The 26,710-nt window shown below is 37.8% G+C and overlaps 1 protein-coding gene across 3 annotated transcripts in view; it reads right to left on the reverse strand.

Moving 5' to 3' along the window:
- LOC140402446 (homeobox protein Meis1-like) overlaps positions 1-26,710 on the reverse strand; it is a 742,827-nt gene that overhangs the window by 649,032 nt on the left and 67,085 nt on the right. For all 3 annotated transcript variants that reach the window (XM_072490236.1, XM_072490235.1, XM_072490237.1), the window contains exon 3: positions 16,196-16,337. In XM_072490236.1, the coding sequence (XP_072346337.1) occupies positions 16,196-16,337 (142 nt within the window). The remainder of the gene's footprint in view (positions 1-16,195; positions 16,338-26,710) is intronic.

A 26,710-nucleotide genomic window follows, 5' to 3' on the forward strand; every position in this document is an offset into this window, starting at 1 on the left:
TTTCATTCTCATCTCTCTCTCCAGATTTCTCATTCTCTCTCTCTCTCTGTCCAAAACTCATTCTCTCTCTCTCTGTCCAAAATTCTCATTCTTTCTCTCCCTATCCAAAACTCATTCTCTATCTCTCTCTATCCCAAATTCTCATTCGCTCTCTCTCTCTATCCTATTCTCAATCTCTCTCTCTCTATCCAACATTCTCAATCTCCCTCTCAGTCCAACATTCTCAATCTCTCTCTCTCAATCCAACATTCTAAATGTCTCTCTCTCAATCAAACATTCTCAATCTCTCTCTCTTAATCCAACATTCCCAATCTCTCGCTCGCAATCCAACATTCTTAATCTCTCTCTCTCAATCCAACATTCTCAATCTCTCTCTCTCAATCCAACATTCTCAATCTCTCTCTCTCAATCCAACATTCTCAATCTCTCTCTCAATCCAACATTCTCAAACTCTCTCTCAGTCCAACATTCTCAATCTCTCTCTCTCAATCCAACATTCTCAATCTCTCTCTCTCAATTCAACATTCTCAATCTCTCTCTCTCAGTCCAACATTCTCAATCTCTCTCTCAATCCAACAATTTCAATCTCTCTCTCAATCCAACATTCTCAATCTCCCTCTCAGTCCAACATTCTCAATCTCTCTCTCAATCAAACATTCTCAATCTCTCTCTCAGTCCAACATTCTCAATCTCTCCTTCAATCCAACATTCTCAATCTCTCTCTCAATCCAACATTCTCAATCTCCCTCTCAGTCCAACATTCTCAATCTCTCTCTCAATGCAACATTCTCAATCTCTCTCTCAGTCCAACATACTCAATGTCTCTCTCTCTAAATCCAACATTCTCAATCTCTCTCACTCTATCCAAAATTTTAATTCGCTCTCTCTATCCAATACTCATTCTCTCTCTCTATCCATAATTCTCATTCTCTCTCCCTATCCAAAACTCTCATTCACTCTCTATCCAAAATTCTCATTCGCTCTCTCTCTCTATCCAAAATTCTCATTCTCTCGCTCTCTATCCAAAATTCTCATTTTCTCTCTCTCTATACAAAATTCTCATTCTCTCTCTCTCTATCCAAAATTCTCATTCTCTCTCTCTCTATCCAAAATTCTCATTCTCGCTCTCTCCATCCAAAATTCTCATTCTCTCTCTATCCAAAACTCATTCTCTCTGTCTCTCTCTAACCCAAATTCTCATTCGCTCTCTCTCTCTATCCAAAACTCATTCTCTCTCTCTCTATCCATAACTCATTCTCTCTCTCTCTCTATCCAAAATTTTCATTCTCTTTCTCGCTATCCAACATTCTCAATCTCCCTCTCAGTCCAACATTCTCAATCTCTCTCTCAATCCAACATTCTCAATCTCTCTCTCAGTCCAACATACTCAATGTCTCTCTCTCTCAATCCAAAATTCTCAATCTCTCTCACTCTATCCAAAATTTTCATTCTCTCTCTATCCAATACTCATTCTCTCTCTCTCTCTATCCATAATTCTCATTCGCTCTCTCTATCTAAAACTCTCATTCTCTCTCTCTCTATCCAAAATTCGCTTTCACGCTCTCTATCCAAAATACTCATTCTCATCTCTCTCTATCCAAATTTGTCATTCGCGCTCTCCCTATCCAAAATTTTCATTCTCATCTCTCTCTCCAGATTTCTCATTCTCTCTCTCTCTCTGTCCAAAACTCATTCTCTCTCTCTCTGTCCAAAATTCTCATTCTTTCTCTCCCTATCCAAAACTCATTCTCTATCTCTCTCTATCCCAAATTCTCATTCGCTCTCTCTCTCTATCCTATTCTCAATCTCTCTCTCTCTATCCAACATTCTCAATCTCCCTCTCAGTCCAACATTCTCAATCTCTCTCTCTCAATCCAACATTCTAAATGTCTCTCTCTCAATCAAACATTCTCAATCTCTCTCTCTTAATCCAACATTCCCAATCTCTCGCTCGCAATCCAACATTCTTAATCTCTCTCTCTCAATCCAACATTCTCAATCTCTCTCTCAATCCAACATTCTCAATCTCTCTCTCTCAATCCAACATTCTCAATCTCTCTCTCTCAATCCAACATTCTCAATCTCTCTCTCAATCCAACATTCTCAAACTCTCTCTCAGTCCAACATTCTCAATCTCTCTCTCTCAATCCAACATTCTCAATCTCTCTCTCTCAATTCAACATTCTCAATCTCTCTCTCTCAGTCCAACATTCTCAATCTCTCTCTCAATCCAACAATTTCAATCTCTCTCTCAATCCAACATTCTCAATCTCCCTCTCAGTCCAACATTCTCAATCTCTCTCTCAATCAAACATTCTCAATCTCCCTCTCAGTCCAACATTCTCAATCTCTCCTTCAATCCAACATTCTCAATCTCTCTCTCAATCCAACATTCTCAATCTCCCTCTCAGTCCAACATTCTCAATCTCTCTCTCAATCCAACATTCTCAATCTCTCTCTCAGTCCAACATACTCAATGTCTCTCTCTCTAAATCCAACATTCTCAATCTCTCTCACTCTATCCAAAATTTTAATTCGCTCTCTCTATCCAATACTCATTCTCTCTCTCTATCCATAATTCTCATTCTCTCTCCCTATCCAAAACTCTCATTCACTCTCTATCCAAAATTCTCATTCGCTCTCTCTCTCTATCCAAAATTCTCATTCTCTCGCTCTCTATCCAAAATTCTCATTTTCTCTCTCTCTATACAAAATTCTCATTCTCTCTCTCTCTCTATCCAAAATTCTCATTCTCTCTCTCTCTATCCAAAATTCTCATTCTCTCTCTCTCCATCCAAAATTCTCATTCTCTCTCTATCCAAAACTCATTCTCTCTGTCTCTCTCTAACCCAAATTCTCATTCGCTCTCTCTCTCTATCCAAAACTCATTCTCTCTCTCTCTATCCATAACTCATTCTCTCTCTCTCTCTATCCAAAATTTTCATTCTCTTTCTCGCTATCCAACATTCTCAATCTCCCTCTCAGTCCAACATTCTCAATCTCTCTCTCAATCCAACATTCTCAATCTCTCTCTCAGTCCAACATACTCAATGTCTCTCTCTCTCAATCCAACATTCTCAATCTCTCTCACTCTATCCAAAATTTTCATTCACTCTCTCTATCCAATACTCATTCTCTCTCTCTATCCATAATTCTCATTCTCTCTCCCTATCCAAAACTCTCATTCTCTCTCTATCCAAAACTCATTCTCTCTCTCTCTCTCTAACCCAAATTCTCATTCGCTCTGTCTCTCCATCCAAAACTCATTCTCTCTCTCTCTATCCAAAACTCATTCTCTCTCTCTCTCTATCCAAAATTTTCATTCTCTTTCTCGCTATCCAAAATTCTCAATCTCTCTCACTCTATCCAAAATTTTCATTCTCTCTCTATCCAATACTCATTCTCTCTCTCTCTCTATCCATAATTCTCATTCTCTCTCTCTATCTAAAACTCTCATTCTCTCTCTCTCTATCCAAAATTCGCTTTCACTCTCTCTATCCAAAATACTCATTCTCATCTCTCTCTATCCAAATTTGTCATTCGCGCTCTCCCTATCCAAAATTTTCATTCTCATCTCTCTCTCCAGATTTCTCATTCTCTCTCTCTCTCTGTCCAAAACTCATTCTCTCTCTCTCTGTCCAAAATTCTCATTCTTTCTCTCCCTATCCAAAACTCATTCTCTATCTCTCTCTATCCCAAATTCTCATTCGCTCTCTCTCTCTATCCTATTCTCAATCTCTCTCTCTCTATCCAACATTCTCAATCTCTCTCTCTCAGTCCAACATTCTCAATCTCTCTCTCTCAGCCCAACATTCTCAATCTCTCTCTTTCAGTCCAACATTCTCAATCTCTCTCTCTCAATCCAACATTCTGAATTTCTCTCTCAGTCCAACATTCTCAATCTCTCTCTCTCAATCCAACATTCTCAATCTCTCTCTCAATTCAACATTCTCAATCTCGCTCTCTCAGTCCAACATTCTCAATCTCTCTCTCAGTCCAACATTCTCAATCTCTCTCGCAATCCAACATTCTCAATCTCTCTCTCTCAATCCAACATTCTCAATCTCTCTCTCAATTCAACATTCTCAATCTCGCTCTCTCAGTCCAACATTCTCAATCTCTCTCTCAGTCCAACATTCTCAATCTCTCTCGCAATCCAACTTTCTCAATCTCTCTCTCTCTCAATCCAACTTTCTCAATCTCTCTCTCAATCCAACATTCTCAATCTCTCTCTCAATCCAACATTCTCAACTTCTCTCTCTAGCCAACATTCTCAATCTCTCTCTCAATCCAACATTCTTAATCTCTCTCTCAATCCAACATTCTCAATCTCTCTCTCAGTCCAACATTTTCAATCTCTCTCTCTCAGTCCAACATTCTCAATCTCTCTCTCTCAGCCCAACATTCTCAATCTCTCTCTCTCAGTCCAACATTCTCAATCTCTCTCTCTCAATCCAACATTCTCAATCTCTCTCTCAGTCCAACATTCTCAATCTCTCTCTCTATTCAACATTCTCAATCTCTCTCTCAATCCAACATTCTCAATCTCTCTCTCTCAATCCAACATTCTCAAACTCTCACTCAATCCAACATTCTCAATCTCTCTCTCTCAATCCAACATTCTCAATCTCTCTCTCTCAATCCAACATTCTCAATCTCTCTCTCAGTCCAACATTCTCAATCTGTCTCTCAATCCAACGTTCTCAATCCCTCTCTCTCAATTCAACATTCTCAATCTCTCTCTCAATCCAACATTCTCAATCTCTCTCTCTCAATTCAACATTCTCAATCTCTCTCTCTCAGTCCAACATTCCCAATCTCTCTCTCAATCCAACAATTTCAATCTCTCTCTCAATCCAACATTCTCAATCTCCCTCTCAGTCCAACATTCTCAATCTCTCTCTCAATCAAACATTCTCAATCTCCCTCTCAGTCCAACATTCTCAATCTCTCCTTCAATCCAACATTCTCAATCTCTCTCTCAATCCAACATTCTCAATCTACCTCTCAGTCCAACATTCTCAATCTCTCTCTCAATCCAACATACTCAATCTCTCTATCAATCCAACATACTCAATCTCTCTATCAATCCAACATTCTCAATCTCTCTCTCTCAATCCAACATTCTCAATCTCTCTCTCAATCCAACATTCTCAATCTCTCTCTCAGTCCAACATTCTCAATGTCTCTCTCTCTCAATCCAACATTCTCAATCTCTCTCACTCTATCCAAAATTTTCATTCACTCTCTCTATCCAATACTCATTCTCTCTCTCTATCCATAATTCTCATTCTCTCTCCCTATCCAAAACTCTCATTCTCTCTCTATCCAAAACTCATTCTCTCTCTCTCTCTCTAACCCAAATTCTCATTCGCTCTCTCTCTCCATCCAAAACTCATTCTCTCTCTCTCTATCCAAAACTCATTCTCTCTCTCTCTCTATCCAAAATTTTCATTCTCTTTCTCGCTATCCAAAATTCTCAATCTCTCTCACTCTATCCAAAATTTTCATTCTCTCTCTTTCCAATACTCATTCTCTCTCTCTCTCTATCCATAATTCTCATTCTCTCTCTCTATCTAAAACTCTCATTCTCTCTCTCTCTATCCAAAATTCGCTTTCACTCTCTCTATCCAAAATACTCATTCTCATCTCTCTCTATCCAAATTTGTCATTCGCGCTCTCCCTATCCAAAATTTTCATTCTCATCTCTCTCTCCAGATTTCTCATTCTCTCTCTCTCTCTGTCCAAAACTCATTCTCTCTCTCTCTGTCCAAAATTCTCATTCTTTCTCTCCCTATCCAAAACTCAATCTCTATCTCTCTCTATCCCAAATTCTCATTCGCTCTCTCTCTCTATCCTATTCTCAATCTCTCTCTCTCTATCCAACATTCTCAATCTCTCTCTCTCAGTCCAACATTCTCAATCTCTCTCTCTCAGCCCAACATTCTCAATCTCTCTCTTTCAGTCCAACATTCTCAATCTCTCTCTCTCAATCCAACATTCTCAATCTCTCTCTCAGTCCAACATTCTCAATCACTCTCTCTCAATCCAACATTCTCAATCTCTCTCTCAATTCAACATTCTCAATCTCGCTCTCTCAGTCCAACATTCTCAATCTCTCTCTCAGTCCAACATTCTCAATCTCTCTCGCAATCCAACATTCTCAATCTCTCTCTCTCAGTCCAACATTCTCAATCTCTCTCTCTCTCAGTCCAACTTTCTCAATCTCTCTCTCTCTCAATCCAACTTTCTCAATCTCTCTCTCAATCCAACATTCTCAATCTCCCTCTCAGTCCAACATTCGCAATCTCTCTCTCAATCCAACATTCTCAATCTCTCTCTCAATCCAACATTCTCAACTTCTCTCTCTAGCCAACATTCTCAATCTCTCTCTCAATCCAACATTCTTAATCTCTCTCTCTCAATCCAACATTCTCAATCTCTCTCTCAGTCCAACATTTTCAATCTCTCTCTCTCAGTCCAACATTCTCAATCTCTCTCTCTCAGCCCAACATTCTCAATCTCTCACTCTCAGTCCAACATTCTCAATCTCTCTCTCTCAATCCAACATTCTCAATCTCTCTCTCAGTCCAACATTCTCAATCTCTCTCTCTATTCAACATTCTCAATCTCTCTCTCAATCCAACATTCTCAATCTCTCTCTCTCAATCCAACATTCTCAAACTCTCACTCAATCCAACATTCTCAATCTCTCTCTCTCAATCCAACATTCTCAATCTCTCTCTCTCAATCCAACATTCTCAATCTCTCTCTCAGTCCAACATTCTCAATCTGTCTCTCAATCCAACGTTCTCAATCCCTCTCTCTCAATTCAACATTCTCAATCTCTCTCTCAATCCAACATTCTCAATCTCTCTCTCTCAATTCAACATTCTCAATCTCTCTCTCTCAGTCCAACATTCCCAATCTCTCTCTCAATCCAACAATTTCAATCTCTCTCTCAATCCAACATTCTCAATCTCCCTCTCAGTCCTACATTCTCAATCTCTCTCTCAATCAAACATTCTCAATCTCCCTCTCAGTCCAACATTCTCAATCTCTCCTTCAATCCAACATTCTCAATCTCTCTCTCAATCCAACATTCTCAATCTACCTCTCAGTCCAACATTCTCAATCTCTCTCTCAATCCAACATACTCAATCTCTCTATCAATCCAACATACTCAATCTCTCTATCAATCCAACATTCTCAATCTCTCTCTCTCAATCCAACATTGTCAATCTCTCTCTCAATCCAACATTCTCAATCTCTCTCTCAGTCCAACATTCTCAATGTCTCTCTCTCTCAATCCAACATTCTCAATCTCTCTCACTCTATCCAAAATTTTCATTCACTCTCTCTATCCAATACTCATTCTCTCTCTCTATCCATAATTCTCATTCTCTCTCCCTATCCAAAATTCTCATTCACTCTCTATCCAAAATTCTCATTCTCTCTCTCTCTCTATCCAAAATTCTCATTTTCTCTCTCTCTATCCAAAATTCTCATTCTCTCTCTCTCTATCCAAAATTACATTCTCTCTCCCTCTATCCAAAATTCTCATTCTCTCTCTCTCCATCCAAAATTCTCATTCTCTCTCTATCCAAAACTCATTCTCTCTCTCTCTCTCAGACCCAAATTCTCATTCGCTCTCTCTCTCAATCCAAAACTTATTCTCTCTCTCTCTATCCAAAACTCATTCTCTCTCTCTCTCTATCCAAAATTTTCATTCTATTTCTCGCTATACAAAATTCTTAATCTCTCTGACTCTTTCCGAAATTTTCATTCACTCTCTATCCAAAATTCTCATTCTCTCTCTCTCTCTATCCAAAATTCTCATTCTCTCGCTATCTATCCAAAATTCTCATTTTCTCTCTCTCTATCCAAAATTCTCATTCTCTCTCTCTCTATCCAAAATTCTCATTCTCTCTCCCTCTATCCAAAATTCTCATTCTCTCTCTCTCCATCCAAAATTCTCTTTCTCTCTCTATCCAAAACTCATTCTCTCTCTCTCTCTCGGACCCAAATTCTCATTCGCTCTCTCTCTCAATCCAAAACTCATTCTCTCTCTCTCTATCCAAAACTCATTCTCTCTCTCTCTCTATCCAAAATTTTCATTCTCTTTCTCGCTATCCAAAATTCTCAATCTCTCTCACTCTATCCGAAATTTTCATTCTCTCGCTATCCAATACTCATTCTCTCTCTCTCTCTATCCATAATTTACATTCTCTCTCTCTCTATCCAAAATTCGCTTTCACTCTCTCTATCCAAAATACTCATTCTCTCTCTCTCTATCCAAGACTCATTCTCTCTCTCTCTATCCAAATTTGTCATTCGCGCTCTCTCTATCCAAAATTTTCATTCTCATCTCTCTCTCCAGATTTCTCATTCTCTCTCTCTCTCTGTCCAAAACTCATTCTCTCGCTCTCTGTCCAAAATTCTCATTCTCTCTCTCCCTATCCAAACTTATTCTCTATCTCTCTCTATCCCAAATTCTCATTCGCTCTCTCTCTCTATCCTATTCTCAATCTCTCTCTCTCAATCCAACATTCTCAATCTCTCTCTCAGTCCAACATTCTCAATCTCTCTCTCTCAGTCCAACATTCTCAATCTCTCTCTCTCAGCCCAACATTCTCAATCTCTCTCTCTCAGTCCAACATTCTCAATCTCTCTCTCTCAATCAAACATTCTCAATCTCTCTCTCAGTCCAACATTCTCAATCTCTCTCTCTGTCCAACATTCTCAATCTCTCTCTCTCAATCCAACATTCTCAATCTCTCTCTCTCTTCAACATTCTCAATCGCTCTCTCTCAGTCCAACATTCTCAATCTCTCTCTCAGTCCAACATTCTCAAACTCTCTCGCAATCCAACATTCTCAATCTCCCTCTCAGTCCAACATTCGCAATCTCTCTCGCAATCCAACATTCTCAATCTCTCTCTCAATCCAACATTCTTAATCTCTCTCTCAATCCAACATTCTCAATCTCTCTCTCAGTACAACATTCTCAATCTCTCTCTCTCAGTCCAACATTCTCAATCGCTCTCTCTCAATCCAACATTCTCAATCTCTCTCTCAATCCAACATTCTAAATCCCTCTCTCTCAGTTCAACATTTTCAATCTCACTCTCAGTACAACATTCTCAATCTCTCTCAATCCAACATTCTCAATCTCTCTCTCTCAGTCCAACATTCTCAATCTCTCTCTCAAACCAAAATTCTCAATCTCTCTCTCTCAGTCCAACATTCTCAATCTTTCTCGCAATCCAACATTCTCAATCTCTCTCTCAGTGCAACATTCTCAATCTGTCTCTCAATCCAACATTCTCAATCTCTCTCTCAGTCCAACATTCTCAATCTCTCTCTCAATCCAACATTCTCAATCTCTCTCTCAATCCAACAATTTCAATCTCTCTCTCAGTCCAACATTCTCAATCTCTCTCTCTCAATCAAACATTCTCAATCTCTCTCTCTCAATCCAACATTGTCAATCTCTCTCTCTCAGTCCAACATTCTCAATCTCTCTCTCAGTTCAACATTCTCAATCGCTCTCTCTCAATCCAACATTCTCAATCTCTCTCTCTCTCAATCCAACATTGTCAATCTCTCTCTTTCAATCCAACATTGTCAATCTCTCTCTCAGTCCAACATTCTCAATCTCTCTCACAATCCAACATTCTCAATCCCTCTCTCTCAATCCAACATTCTCAATGTCTCTCTCTCAGTCCAACAGTCTCAATCTCTCACTCAGTCCAACATTCTCAATCTCTCTCTCAATCCAACATTCGCTATCTCTCTCTCTTAATCCAACATTCTCAATCTCTCTCTCAATTCAACATTCTCAATCTCTCTGTCAATTCAACATTCTCAATCTCTCGCTCAATCCAACATTCTCAATCTCTCTCTCTCAATCCAACATTCTCAATCTCTCTCTCTCAATCCAACATTCTCAATCTCTCTCTCAGTCCAACATTCTCAATCTGTTTCTCAATCCAACGTTCTCAATCCCTCTCTCTCAATTCATCATTCTCAATCTCTCTCTCTCAATCCAACATTCTCAATCTCTCTCTCAGTTCAACATTCTCAATCGCTCTCTTTCAATCCAACATTCTCAATCTCTCTCTCAGCCCAACATTCTCAATCTCTCTCTCTCAATCCAACATTCTCAATCTCTCTCTCAGTTCAACATTCTCAATCGCTCTCTTTCAATCCAACATTCTCAATCTCTCTCTCAGTCCAACATTCTCAATCTCTCTCTCTCAATCCAACATTCTCAATCTCTCTCTCAGTCCAACATTCTCAATCTCTCTCTCTCAGCCCAACATTCTCAATCTCTCTCTCTCAGTACAACATTCTCAATCTCTCTCTCTATTCAACATTCTCAATCTCTCTCTCAATCCACCATTCTCAATCTCTCTCTCTCAATCCAACATTCTCAATCTCTCTCTCAATCCAACATTCTCAATCTCTCTCTCTCACTCCAACATTCTCAATCTCTCTCTCAGTCCAACATTCTCAATCTCTCTCTCTCACTCCAACATTCTCAATCTCTCTCTCAGTCCAACATTCTCAATCTCTCTCTCAGTCCAACATTCTCAATCTGTCTCTCAATCCAACGTTCTCAATCCCTCTCTCTCAATTCAACATTCTCAATCTCTCTCTCAATCCAACATTCTCAATCTCTCTCTCTCAATTCAACATTCTCAATCTCTCTCTCTCAGTCCAACATTCTCAATCTCTCTCTCAATCCAACATTCTCAATCTCTCTCTCTCAATCCAACATTCTCAATCTCGCTCTCTCAATCCAACATTCTCAATCTCTCTCTCAGTCCAACATTCTCAATCTCTCTCTCAATCAAACATTCTCAATCTCCCTCTCAGTCCAACATTCTCAATCTCTCCTTCAATCCAACATTCTCAATCTCTCTCTCAATCCAACATGCTCAATCTCCCTCTCAGTCCAACATTCTCAATCTCTCTCTCAATCCAACATACTCAATCTCTCTATCAATCCAACATACTCAATCTCTCTATCAATCCAACATTCTCAATCTCTCTCTCTCAATCCAACATTCTCAATCCCTCTCTCAATCCAACATTCTCAATCTCTCTCTCAATCCAACATTCTCAATCTCTCTCTCAGTCCAACATTCTCAATGTCTCTCTCTCTCAATCCAACATTCTCAATCTCTCTCACTCTATCCAAAATTTTCATTCGCTCTCTCTATCCAATACTCATTCTCTCTCTCTATCCATAAATCTCATTCTCTCTCCCTATCCAAAACTCTCATTCACTCTCTATCCAAAATTCTCATTCTCTCGCTGTCTATCCAAAATTCTCATTTTCTCTCTCTCTATCCAAAATGCTCATTCTATCTCTCTCTATCCAAAATTGTCATTCTCTCTCTCTCTCTCCAAAATTCTCATTCTCTCTCTCTCCATCCAAAATTCTCATTCTCTCTCTGTCCAAAACTCATTCTCTCTCTCTCTCTCTAACCCAAATTCTCATTCGCTCTCTCTCTCTATCCAAAACTCATTCTCTCTCTCTCTATCCAAAACTCATTCTCTCTCTCTCTCTATCCAAAATTATCATTCTCTTTCTCGCTATCCAAAATTCTCAATCTCTCTCACTCTATCCAAAATTTTCATTCTCTCTCTATCCAATACTCATTCTCTCTCTCTCTCTATCCATAATTCTCATTCTCTCTCTCCATCTAAAACTCTCATTCTCTCTCTCTCTATCCAAAATTCGCTTTCACTCTCTCTATCCAAAATACTCGTTCTCTCTCTCTCTATCCAAGACTCATTCTCTCTCTCTCTATCCAAATTTGTCATTCGCGCTCTCTCTATCCAAAATTTTCATTCTCATCTCTCCCTCCAGATTTCTCATTCTCTCTCGCTCTCTGTCCAAAACTCATTCTCTCTCTCTCTATCCATAAATCTCATTCTCTCTCCCTATCCAAAACTCTCATTCACTCTCTATCCAAAATTCTCATTCTCTCGCTGTCTATCCAAAATTCTCATTTTCTCTCTCTCTATCCAAAATGCTCATTCTATCTCTCTCTATCCAAAATTGTCATTCTCTCTCTCTCTCTCCAAAATTCTCATTCTCTCTCTCTCTATCCAAAATTCGCTTTCACTCTCTCTATCCAAAATACTCGTTCTCTCTCTCTCTATCCAAGACTCATTCTCTCTCTCTCTATCCAAATTTGTCATTCGCGCTCTCTCTATCCAAAATTTTCATTCTCATCTCTCTCTCCAGATTTCTCATTCTCTCTCGCTCTCTGTCCAAAACTCATTCTCTCTCTCTCTGTCCAAAATTCTCATTCTCTCTCTCCCTATCCAAAACTCATTCTCTATCTCTCTCTATCCCAAATTCTCATTCGCTCTCTCTCTCTATCCTATTCTCAATCTCTCTCTCTCAATCCAACATTCTCAATCTCTCTCTCAGTCCAACATTCTCAATCTCTCTCTCTCAGTCCAACATTCTCAATCTCTCTCTCTCAGCCCAACATTCTCAATCTCTCTCTCTGTCCAACATTCTCAATCTCTCTCTCTCAGTCCAACATTCTCAATCTCTCTCTCAATTCAACATTCTCAATCTCTCTCTCAGTCCAACATTCTCAATGTCTCTCTCAGTCCAACACTCTCAATCTCTCTCGCAATCCAACATTCTCAATCTCTCTCTCTCAGTCCAACATTCTCAATCTCTCTCTCTCTTAGTCCAACTTTCTCAATCTCTCTCTCTCTCAATCCAACTTTCTCAATCTCTCTCTCAGTCCAACATTCGCATTCTCTCTCTCAATCCAACATTCTCAATCTCTCTCTCAATCCAACATTCTCAACTTCTCTCTCTATCCAACATTCTCAATCTCTCTCTCAATCCAACATTCTTAATCTGTCTCTCAATCCAACATTCTCAATCTCTCTCTCAGTCCAACATTCTCAATCTCTCTCTCAGTCCAACATTCTCAATCTCTCTCTCTCAATCCAACATTCTCAATCTCTCTCTCAATCCAACATTCTAAATCCCTCTCTCTCAGTTCAACATTTTCAATCTCACTCTCAGTCCAACATTCTCAATCTCTCTCTCTCAATCCAACATTCTCAATCTCTCTCTCTCTCAGTCCAACATTCTCAATCTCTCTCTCAATCCAACATTCTCAATCTCTCTCTCTCAGTCCAACATTCTCAATCTTTCTCGCAATCCAACATTCTCAATCTCTCCCTCTCAGTCCAACATTCTCAATCTCTCTCTCAATCCAACATTCTCAATCTCTCTCTCAGTGCAACATTCTCAATCTGTCTCTCAATCCAACATTCTCAATCTCCCTCTCAGTCCAACATTCTCAATCTCGCTCTCAATCCAACATTCTCAATCTCTCTCTCAATCCAACAATTTCAATCTCTCTCTCAGTCCAACATTCTCAATCTCTCTCTCTCAATCAAACATTCTCAATCTCTCTCTCTCAATCCAACATTCTCAATCTCTCTCTCAGTCCAACATTCTCAATCGCTCTCTCTCAATCCAACATTCTCAATCTCTCTCTCTCAGCCCAACATTCTCAATCTCTCTCTCTCAATCCAACATTGTCAATCTCTCTCTCAGTCCAACATTCTCAATCTCTCTCTCAGTATAAAATTCTCACTCTCTCTCTCTCAATCCAATATTCTCAATCTCTCTCACTCTATCCAAAATTTTCATTCTCTCTCTCTGTCCAATACTCATTCTCTCTCTCTCTATGCATAATTCTCATTCACTCTGTCTATCCAAAACTCTCATTCTCTCTCTCTCTATCCAAAATACTCATTCTCTCTCTCTCTATCCAAGACTCATTCACTCTCTCTCTCTCCAAATTTGTCATTCGCTCTCTCTCTATCCAAAATTCTCATTCTCTCTCTCTCTCTCTCCAGAATTCTCATTCTCTCTCTCTCTCTGTCCAAAACTCATTCTCTCTCTCTCTGTCCAAAATCCTCATTCTCTCTCTCTCCCTATCCAAAATTATCATTCTCTCTCTCTCTATCCAAAACGCATTCACTCTCTCTCTCTAGCCCAATTCTCATTCTCTCGCTCTCTATCCAAAACTCATTCTCGCTCTCTCTCTCTCTATCCCAAATTCTCATTCGCTCTCTCTCTCTATCCAAATTTCTCATTCTCTCTCTCTCTATCCAAAATTCTCATTCTCTCTCTCTCTATCCAAAATTCTCATTCTCTCTCTCTCTATCCAAAACTCATTCTCTCTCTCTCTCTCTATCCAAACTTGTCATTCTCTCTCTCTCTATCCAAATTCTCATTCTCTCTCTCTCCATCCAAAACTCATTCTCTCTCTCTCTATCCAAAACTCATTCTCTCTCTCTCTCTATCCAAAATTCTCATTCTCTCTCTCTCTATCCAAAACTCGTTCTCTCTCTCTCTCTATCCAAAGTTCTCATTCTCTCTCTCTCTATCGAAAAGTCTCATTCTCTCGCTCTCTCGATCCCAAATTCTCATTCTTTCTCTCTCTATCCAAAATTCTCATTCTCTCTCTCTCTATCCAAAACTCATTCTCTCTCTCGCACTATCCAAAATTCTCATTCTCTCTCTCTCTATCCAAAATTCTAATTCTCTCTCTATCCAAAATTCTCATTCTCTCTCTCTCTCTATCCAAAATTCGCTCTCTCTCTCTCTATCCAAAACTCATTCTCTCTCTCTCGCTATCCAAAATTGTCATTCTCTCTCTCTCTATCCAAAATTATCATTCTCTCTCTCTTTCTCTATCCAAAATTCTCAGACTCTTAATCTCTCTCTATCCAAAACTCATTCTAACTCTATCCAAAACTCATTCTCTCGCTCTCTCAATCCCAAATTCTCATTCTCTTTCTCTCTCTCTCCAGAATTCTCATTCTCTCTCTCTCTCTGTCCAAAACTCATTCTCTCTCTCTCTGTCCAAAATCCTCATTCTCTCTCTCTCCCTATCCAAAATTATCATTCTCTCTCTCTCTATCCAAAACGCATTCACTCTCTCTCTCTAGCCCAATTCTCATTCTCTCGCTCTCTATCCAAAACTCATTCTCGCTCTCTCTCTCTATCCCAAATTCTCATTCGCTCTCTCTCTCTATCCAAATTTCTCATTCTCTCTCTCTCTATCCAAAATTCTCATTCTCTCTCTCTCTATCCAAAATTCTCATTCTCTTTCTCTCTCTATCCAAAACTCATTCTCTCTCTCTCTCTATCCAAAATTGTCATTCTCTCTCTCTCTATCCAAATTCTCATTCTCTCTCTCTCCATCCAAAACTCATTCTCTCTCTCTCTATCCAAAACTCATTCTCTCTCTCTCCCTATCGAAAATTATCATTCTCTCTCTCTCTATCCAAAACGCATTCACTCTCTCTCTCTAGCCCAATTCTCATTCTCTCGCTCTCTATCCAAAACTCATTCTCGCTCTCTCTCTCTATCCCAAATTCTCATTCGCTCTCTCTCTCTATCCAAAATTCTCATTCTCTCTCTCTCTATCCAAAATTCTCATTCTCTCTCTCTCTATCCAAAATTCTCATTCTCTTTCTCTCTCTATCCAAAACTCATTCTCTCTCTCTCTCTATCCAAAATTGTCATTCTCTCTCTCTCTATCCAAATTCTCATTCTCTCTCTCTCCATCCAAAACTCATTCTCTCTCTCTCTATCCAAAACTCATTCTCTCTCTCTCTCTATCCAAAATTCTCATTCTCTCTCTCTCTATCCAAAACTCGTTCTCTCTCTCTCTCTATCCAAAGTTCTCATTCTCTCTCTCTCTATCAAAAAGTCTCATTCTCTCGCTCTCTCGATCCCAAATTCTCATTCTTTCTCTCTCTATCCAAAATTCTCATTCTCTCTCTCTCTATCCAAAACTCATTCTCTCTCTCGCACTATCCAAAATTCTCATTCTCTCTCTCTCTATCCAAAATTCTAATTCTCTCTCTATCCAAAATTCTCATTCTCTCTCTCTCTCTATCCAAAATTCGCTCTCTCTCTCTCTATCCAATACTCATTCTCTCTCTCTCGCTATCCAAAATTGTCATTCTCTCTCTCTCTATCCAAAATTATCATTCTCTCTCTCTTTCTCTATCCAAAATTCTCAGACTCTCACTCTCTCTATCCAAAACTCATTCTAACTCTATCCAAAACTCATTCTCTCGCTCTCTCAATCCCAAATTCTCATTCTCTCTTGCTCTCACCAGACCTGTTTGGCGAATACTGCAATGTCCTCGTTGAAGGAATCCGATGAACAGACATCGCCGCCAGCCACTCCGCAGTCTCGTGGAGTGCATGTCGCCAATTCACATTTCTCAAACACCAGTGCGAGCAGAGGAAACAGCGGGTGTCTGTGTGTGTATTGAGAGAGAGAGGGGGGGGGGGGGATGGGGGGAACGGGAAGGAGAGAGAAAAGAGTTTAATTATCAAAAACAAAAGAAACATTAAAAAACTAACAATACACCTCGGAATCATTGTCTGACATTCATTGAACTGCTCTCCTCCCTGGCAAATGGAATGAAATGAAATGAAAATCGCTTATTGTTACAAGTAGGCTTCAAATGAAGTTACTGTGAAAAGCCCCTAGTCGCCACATTCTGGCACCTGTTCGGGGAGGCCGGTACGGGAATTGAACCGTGCTGCTGGCCTGCCTTCGTCTGCTTTCAAAGCCAGTGATTACAGATCGCAAACTAAACAAACCAGGTCCGGTGTCTCAACACCCTTCTTAGTAAGAAATAGGACAATAAAGATATATATAACACAGCTAAATAATTCAATTTATTGCTGGATTGAGACCAAAATGGGGGAATAGAATGTGGACAGGCAGAAAACTAACAGATTAAATTCTACATCATAAAAATAGAAAAAGCTGGATAAACTCAGTGGGTCTGGCAGCATCTGAGGGGGGGTGGAAGGGGCGACGTTTTGGATCTCAATGACCCTTCTACAGAAGAGTACATAAATGCTACAGATAGGGAACACTGCAAAAATGTTAGATATGGAGCTCTACAGAAGAATGATATGTAGAACTCTACACAAATGTGAGATATAGAAATCTGGACAAATGTGAGATATAGAACTCTACACAAATGTGAGATACAGAACTCTACACAAATGTGAGATATAGAACTCTACACAAATGTCAGATATAGAACTCTACACAAATGTCAGATATAGAACTCTACACAAATGTGAGATATAGAAATCTACACAAATGTGAGATATAGAACTCTACACAAATGTGAGATATAGAACTCTACACAAATGTGAGATATAGAACTCTACACAAATGTGAGATATAGAACTCTACACAAATGTGAGAGAGAGAACTCTACACAAATGTGAGATATAGAACTCTACACAAATGTGAGATATAGAACTCGATACAAATGTGAGATAAAGAACTCGACACAAATGTCAGAAATAGAACTCGACACAAATGTGAGATGTAGAACTCTACACATATGTGAGACATAGAACTCTACACATATGTGAGACATAGAACTCTACACAAATGTGAGATATAGAACTCTACACATATGTGAGACATAGAACTCTACACAAATGTGAGATATAGAACTCTACACAAATGTGAGATATAGAAAACTACACAAATGTGAGATATAGAACTCGACACAAATGTGAGAGAGAGAACTCTACACAAATGTGAGAGAGAGAACTCTACACAAATGTGAGATATAGAACTCGACACATTTGGGAGATATAGAACTCTACACAAATGTGAGATATAGAACTCCACACAAATGTGAGAGAGAGAACTCGACACAAATGTGAGATATAGAACTCGACACAAATGTGAGATATAGAACTCGATACAAATGTGAGAGAGAGAACTCGACACAAATGTGAGATATAGAACTCGGCACAAATGTGAGATATAGAACTCGACACAAATGTGAGATATAGAACTCGACACAAATGTGAGATATAGAACTCGGGACAAATGTGAGATATAGAACTCGGGACAAATGTGAGAGAGAGAACTCGGCACAAATGTGAGATATAGAACTCGACACAAATGTGAGATATAGAACTCGGCACAAATGTGAGATATAGAACTCAACACAAATGTGAGATATAGAACTCTACACAAATGTGAGATATAGAACTCTACACAAATGTGAGATATAGAACTCGGCACAAATGTGAGATATAGAACTCTACACAAATGTGAGATATAGAACTCAACACAAATGTGAGATATAGAACTCGACACAAATGTGAGATATAGAACTCGACACAAATGTGAGATATAGAACTCTACACAAATGTGAGATATAGAACTCTACACAAATGTGAGATATAGAACTCGGCACAAATGTGAGATATAGAACTCGGCACATATGTGAGATATAGAACTCGGCACAAATGTGAGATATAGAACTCGACACAAATGTGAGATATAGAACTCTACACAAATGTGAGATATAGAACTCGGCACAAATGTGAGATATAGAACTCAGCACAAATGTGAGATATAGAACTCTACACAAATGTGAGATATAGAACTCGACACAAATGTGAGATATAGAACTCTACACAAATGTGAGATATAGAACTCTACACAAATGTGAGAGAGAGAACTCTACACAAATGTGAGATATAGAACTCGGCACAAATGTGAGATATAGAACTCTACACAAATGTGAGATATAGAACTCGGCACAAATGTGAGATATAGAACTCTACACAAATGTGAGATATAGAACTCGGCACAAATGTGAGATATAGAACTCAACACAAATGTGAGATATAGAACTCTACACAAATGTGAGATATAGAACTCGACACAAATGTGAGAGAGAGAACTCTACACAAATGTGAGATATAGACCTCTACACAAATGTGAGATATAGAACTCGGCACAAATGTGAGATATAGAACTCGGCACAAATGTGAGATATAGAACACGGCACAAATGTGAGATATAGAACTCTACACAAATGTGAGATATAGAACTCTACACAAATGTGAGATATAGAACTCTACACAAATATGAGATATAGAACTCGACACAAATGTGAAATATAGAACTCTACACAAATATGAGATATAGAACTCGACACAAATGTGAGATATAGAACTCTACACAAATGTGAGATATAGAACTCTACACAAATGTGAGATATAGAACTCTACACAAATGTGAGATATAGAACTCTACACAAATGTGAGATATAGAACTCGGCACAAATGTGAGATATAGAACTCGACACAAATGTGAGATATAGAACTCGACACAAATGTGAGATATAGAACTCGGCACAAATGTGAGATATAGAACTCGGCACATATGTGAGATATAGAACTCGGCACAAATGTGAGATATAGAACTCGACACAAATGTGAGATATAGAACTCTACACAAATGTGAGATATAGAACTCGGCACAAATGTGAGATATAGAACTCGGCACAAATGTGAGATATAGAACTCGACACAAATGTGAGATATAGAACTCGACACAAATGTGAGATATAGAACTCTACACAAATGTGAGATATAGAACTCTACACAAATGTGAGATATAGAACTCTACACAAATGTGAGAGAGAGAACTCTACACAAATGTGAGATATAGAACTCGGCACAAATGTGAGATATAGAACTCTACACAAATGTGAGATATAGAACTCGGCACAAATGTGAGATATAGAACTCGACACAAATGTGAGATATAGAACTCGGCACAAATGTGAGATATAGAACTCAACACAAATGTGAGATATAGAACTCTACACAAATGTGAGATATAGAACTCTACACAAATGTGAGAGAGAGAACTCTACACAAATGTGAGATATAGAACTCTACACAAATGTGAGATATAGAACTCGGCACAAATGTGAGATATAGAACTCGGCACAAATGTGAGATATAGAACTCTACACAAATGTGAGATATAGAACTCTACACAAATGTGAGATATAGAACTCTACACAAATGTGAGATATAGAACTCTACACAAATGTGAGATATAGAACTCTACACAAATATGAGATATAGAACTCGACACAAATGTGAGATATAGAACTCTACACAAATATGAGATATAGAACTCGACACAAATGTGAGATATAGAACTCTACACAAATGTGAGATATAGAACTCTACACAAATGTGAGATATAGAACTCTACACAAATGTGAGATATAGAACTCTACACAAATGTGAGATATAGAACTCTACACAAATGTGAGATATAGAACTCGGCACAAATGTGAGATATAGAACTCTACACAAATGTGAGATATAGAACTCTACACAAATGTGAGATATAGAACTCTACACAAATGTGAGATATAGAACTCTCCACAAATGTGATATATAGAACTCTACACAAATATGAGATATAGAACTCGGCACAAATGTGAGATATAGAACTCTACACAAATGTGAGATATAGAACTCTACACAAATGTGAGATATAGAACTCTACACAAATGTGAGATATAGAACTCTACACAAATATGAGATATAGAACTCGACACAAATGTGAGATATAGAACTCGGCACAAATGTGAGATATAGAACTCGGCACAAATGTGAGATATAGAACTCTACACAAATGTGAGATATAGAACTCTACACAAATGTGAGATATAGAACTCTACACAAATGTGAGATATAGAACTCTACACAAATATGAGATATAGAACTCGACACAAATGTGAGATATAGAACTCTACACAAATGTGAGAGAGAGAACTCTACACAAATGTGAGATATAGAACTCGGCACAAATGTGAGATATAGAACTCGACACAAATGTGAGATATAGAACTCTATACATATTTGAGATATAGAACTCTACACAAATGTGAGATATAGAACTCTACACATATTTGAGATATAGAACTCGACACAAATGTGAGATATAGAACTCGACACAAATGTGAGATATAGAACTCTACACAAATGTGAGATATAGAACTCGACACAAATGTGAGGTATAGAACTCGATACAAATGTGAGATATAGAACTCTACACAAATGTGAGAGAGAGAACTCTACACAAATGTGAGAGAGAGAACTCTACACAAAGGTGAGATATAGAACTCTACACAAATGTGAGATATAGAACTCGGCACAAATGTGAGATAAAGAACTCGACACAAATGTGAGATATAGAACTCGACACAAATGTGAGATATAGAACTCTACACAAATGTGAGAGAGAGAACTCTACACATATGTGAGAGAGAGAACTCTACACAAAGGTGAGATATAGAACTCTACACAAATGTGAGATATAGAACTCGGCACAAATGTGAGATAAAGAACTCGACACAAATGTGAGATATAGAACTCGACACAAATGTGAGATATAGAACTCTACACAAATGTGAGATATAGAACTCGATACAAATGTGAGATATAGAACTCTACACAAATGTGAGATATAGAACTCTACACAAATGTGAGATATAGAACTCTACACAAATGTGAGATATAGAACTCGATACATATGTGAGATATAGAACTCTACACAAATGTGAGAAAGAGAACTCGTCACAAATGTGAGATATAGAACTCTCCACATATGTGAGATATAGAACTCGGCACAAATGTGAGATATAGAACTCGACACAAATGTGAGATATAGAACTCGGCACAAATGTGAGATATAGAACTCTACACAAATGTGAGATATAGAACTCTAGACAAATGTGAGATATAGAACTCTATACATATGTGAGATATAGAACTCAACACAAATGTGAGATATAGAACTCTACACAAATGTGAGATATAGAACTCTACACAAATGTGAGATATAGAACTCTACACAAATGTGAGATATAGAACTCTAGACAAATGTGAGATATAGAACTCTATACATATGTGAGATATAGAACTCAACACAAATGTGAGATATAGAACTCTACACAAATGTGAGATATAGAACTCTACACAAATGTGAGATATAGAACTCTACACAAATGTGAGATATAGAACTCTAGACAAATGTGAGATATAGAACTCTATACATATGTGAGATATAGAACTCAACACAAATGTGAGATATAGAATTCTACACAAATGTGAGATATAGAACTCGGCACAAATGTGAGATACAGAACTCTACACAAATGTGAGATATAGAACTCTATACATATGTGAGATATAGAACTCAACACAAATGTGAGATATAGAACTCTACACAAATGTGAGATATAGAACTCGACACATTTGGGAGATATAAAACTCGACACAAATGTGAGATATAGAACTCGACACAAATGTGAGAGAGAGAACTCGACACAAATGTGAGAGAGAGAACTCTACACAAATGTGAGATATAGAACTCTATACAAATGTGAGATATAGAACTCGGCACAAATGTGAGATACAGAACTCTACACAAATGTGAGATATAGAACTCTATACATATGTGAGAGAGAGAACTCTACACAAATGTGAGATATAGAAATCTACACATAGGTGAGATATAGAACTCTACACAAATGTGAGATATAGAACTCCACACAAATGTGAGAGAGAGAACTCTACACAAATGTGAGAGAGAGAACTCTACACAAATGTGAGATATAGAACTCGACACAAATGTGAGATATAGAACTCGACACAAATGTTAGATATAGAGCTCGGCACAAATGTGAGACATAGAACTCTACTCAAATGTGAGATATAGAACTCTATACAAATGTGAGAGAGAGAACTCTACACAAATGTGAGATATAGAACTCGACACAAATGTGAGATATAGAACTCTACACAAATGTGAGAGAGAGAACTCTACACAAATGTGAGATATAGAACTCGGCACAAATGTGAGATATAGAACTAAACACAAATGTGAGAGAGAGAACTCTACACAAATGTGAGATATAGAACTCAAAACATTTGTGAGATATAGAACTCGACACAAATGTGAGATACAGAACTCTACACAAATGTGAGATATAGAACTCTACACAAATGTGAGATATAGAACTCGACACAAATGTGAGATATAGAACTCGACACAAATGTGACAGAGAGAACTCGACACAAATGTGAGATATAGAACTCGGCACAAATGTGAGATATAGAACTCTACACAAATGTGAGATATAGAACGCGGCACAAATGTGAGATACAGAACTCTACACAAATGTGAGATATAGAACTCTATACATATGTGAGATATAGAACTCAACACAATTGTGAGATATAGAACTCTACACAAATGTGAGATATAGAACTCGACACATTTGGGAGATATAGAACTCGACATAAATGTGAGATATAGAACTCTACACATATCTGAGATATAGAACTCTACACAAATGTGAGATATCGAACTCTACACAAATGTGAGATATAGAACTCGACACAAATGTGAGATACAGAACTCTACACAAATGTGAGATATAGAAATCTACACAAATGTGAGATATAGAACTCTCCACAAATGTGAGATATAGAACTCTACACAAATGTGAGATATAGAACTCGACACAAATGTGAGATATAGAACTCTATACAAATGTGAGATATTAAACTCTACACAAATGTGAGATATAGAACTCTACACATAAGTGAGATATAGAACTCTATACAAATGTGAGATATAGAACTCTACCCAAATGTGAGATATAGAACTCTACACAAATGTGAGAGAGAGAACTCTACACAAATGTGAGATATAGAAATCTACACAGAGGTGAGATATAGAACTCTACACAAATGTGAGATACAGAACTCGGCACAAATGTGAGATATAGAACTCGGCACAAATGTGAGATATAGAACTCGGCACAAATGTGAGATATAGAACTCAACACAAATGTGAGAGAGAGAACTCTACACAAATGTGAGATATAGAACTCGGCACAAATGTGAGATATAGAACGTTACTCAAATGTGAGAGAGAGAACTCTACACAAATGTGAGATATAGAACTCGGCACAAATGTGAGATATAGAACTCAACACAAATGTGAGAGAGAGAACTCTACACAAATGTGAGATATAGAACTCAACACAAATGTGAGAGAGAGAACTCTACACAAATGTGAGATATAGAACTCGGCACAAATGTGAGATATAGAACTCGGCACAAATGTGAGATATAGAACTCAACACAAATGTGAGAGAGAGAACTCTACACAAATGTGAGATATAGAACTCAACACAAATGTGAGATATAGAACTCTACACAAATGTGAGATATAGAACTCAACACATTTGTGAGATATAGAACTCGACACAAATGTGAGATATAGAACTCTACACAAATGTGAGATATAGAACTCTACACAAATGTGAGATATAGAACTCTCCACAAATGTGAGATATAGAACTCGGCTCAAATGTGAGATATAGAACTCGGCTCAAATGTGAGATATAGAACTCTTCACAAATGTGAGATATAGAACTCTACACAAATGTGAGATATAGAACTCTATACAAATCTGAGATATAGAACTCTATACAAATGTGAGATATAGAACTCGGCACAAATGTGCGATATAGAACTCTACACAAATGTGAGATATAGAACGCGGCACAAATGTGAGATACAGAACTCTACACAAATGTGAGATATAGAACTCTATACATATGTGAGATATAGAACTCAACACAAATGTGAGATATAGAACTCTACACAAATGTGAGATATAGAACTCGACACAAATGTGAGATATAGAACTCTCCACATATGTGAGATATAGAACTCTACACAAATGTGAGATATAGAACTCGACACAAATGTGAGATATAGAACTCGGCACAAATGTGAGATATAGAACTCTACACAAATGTGAGATATAGAACTCTAGACAAATGTGAGATATAGAACTCTATACATATGTGAGATATAGAACTCAACACAAATGTGAGATATAGAACTCTACACAAATGTGAGATATAGAACTCTACACAAATGTGAGATATAGAACTCTACACAAATGTGAGATATAGAACTCTAGACAAATGTGAGATATAGAACTCTATACATATGTGAGATATAGAACTCAACACAAATGTGAGATATAGAACTCTACACAAATGTGAGATATAGAACTCTACACAAATGTGAGATATAGAACTCTACACAAATGTGAGATATAGAACTCTAGACAAATGTGAGATATAGAACTCTATACATATGTGAGATATAGAACTCAACACAAATGTGAGATATAGAATTCTACACAAATGTGAGATATAGAACTCGGCACAAATGTGAGATACAGAACTCTACACAAATGTGAGATATAGAACTCTATACATATGTGAGATATAGAACTCAACACAAATGTGAGATATAGAACTCTACACAAATGTGAGATATAGAACTCGACACATTTGGGAGATATAAAACTCGACACAAATGTGAGATATAGAACTCGACACAAATGTGAGAGAGAGAACTCGACACAAATGTGAGAGAGAGAACTCTACACAAATGTGAGATATAGAAATCTACACATAGGTGAGATATAGAACTCGGCACAAATGTGAGATACAGAACTCTACACAAATGTGAGATATAGAACTCTATACATATGTGAGATATAGAACTCAACACAAATGTGAGATATAGAACTCAACACAAATGTGAGATATAGAACTCGACACATTTGGGAGATATAGAACTCGACACAAATGTGAGATATAGAACTCTACACATATGTGAGATATAGAACTCTACACAAATGTGAGATATCGAACTCTACACAAATGTGAGATATAGAACTCGACACAAATGTGAGATATAGAACTCTACACAAATGTGAGATATAGAACTCTACACAAATGTGAGATACAGAACTCTACACAAATGTGAGATATAGAACTCTATACATATGTGAGATATAGAACTCAACACAAATGTGAGATATAGAACTCTACACAAATGTGAGAGAGAGAACTCTACACAAATGTGAGATATAGAACTCTACACAAATGTGAGATATAGAACTCGATACAAATGTGAGATAAAGAACTCTACACAAATGTCAGATATAGAACTCGACACAAATGTGAGATATAGAACGCTACACATATGTGAGACATAGAACTCTACACAAATGTGAGATATAGAACTCTACACAAATGTGAGATATAGAAAACTACACAAATGCGAGATATAGAACTCGACACAAATGTGAGAGAGAGAACTCTACACAAATGTGAGATATATAACTCTATACAAATGTGAGATATAGAGCTCGGCAAAATGTGAGACATAGAACTCTACACAAATGTGAGATATAGAACTCTATACAAATGTGAGATATAGAACTCGACACAAATGTGAGATATAGAACTCGATACAAATGTGAGATAAAGAACTCTACACAAATGTCAGATATAGAACTCGACACAAATGTGTGATATAGAACTCTACACATATGTGAGACATAGAACTCTACACAAATGTGAGATATAGAACTCTACACAAATGTGAGATATAGAAAACTACACAAATGTGAGATATAGAACTCGACACAAATGTGAGAGAGAGAACTCTACACAAATGTGAGATATAGAACTCTATACAAATGTGAGATATAGAGCTCGGCAAAATGTGAGACATAGAACTCTACACAAATGTGAGATATAGAACTCTATACAAATGTGAGATATAGAACTCGACACAAATGTGAGATATAGAACTCGACACAAATGTGAGATACAGAACTCTACACAAATGTGAGATATAGAAATCTACACAAATGTGAGATATA

This window comes from Scyliorhinus torazame, chromosome 25 (assembly GCF_047496885.1).
Source record: "Scyliorhinus torazame isolate Kashiwa2021f chromosome 25, sScyTor2.1, whole genome shotgun sequence".
Taxonomy (NCBI): Eukaryota; Metazoa; Chordata; class Chondrichthyes; order Carcharhiniformes; family Scyliorhinidae; genus Scyliorhinus; species Scyliorhinus torazame.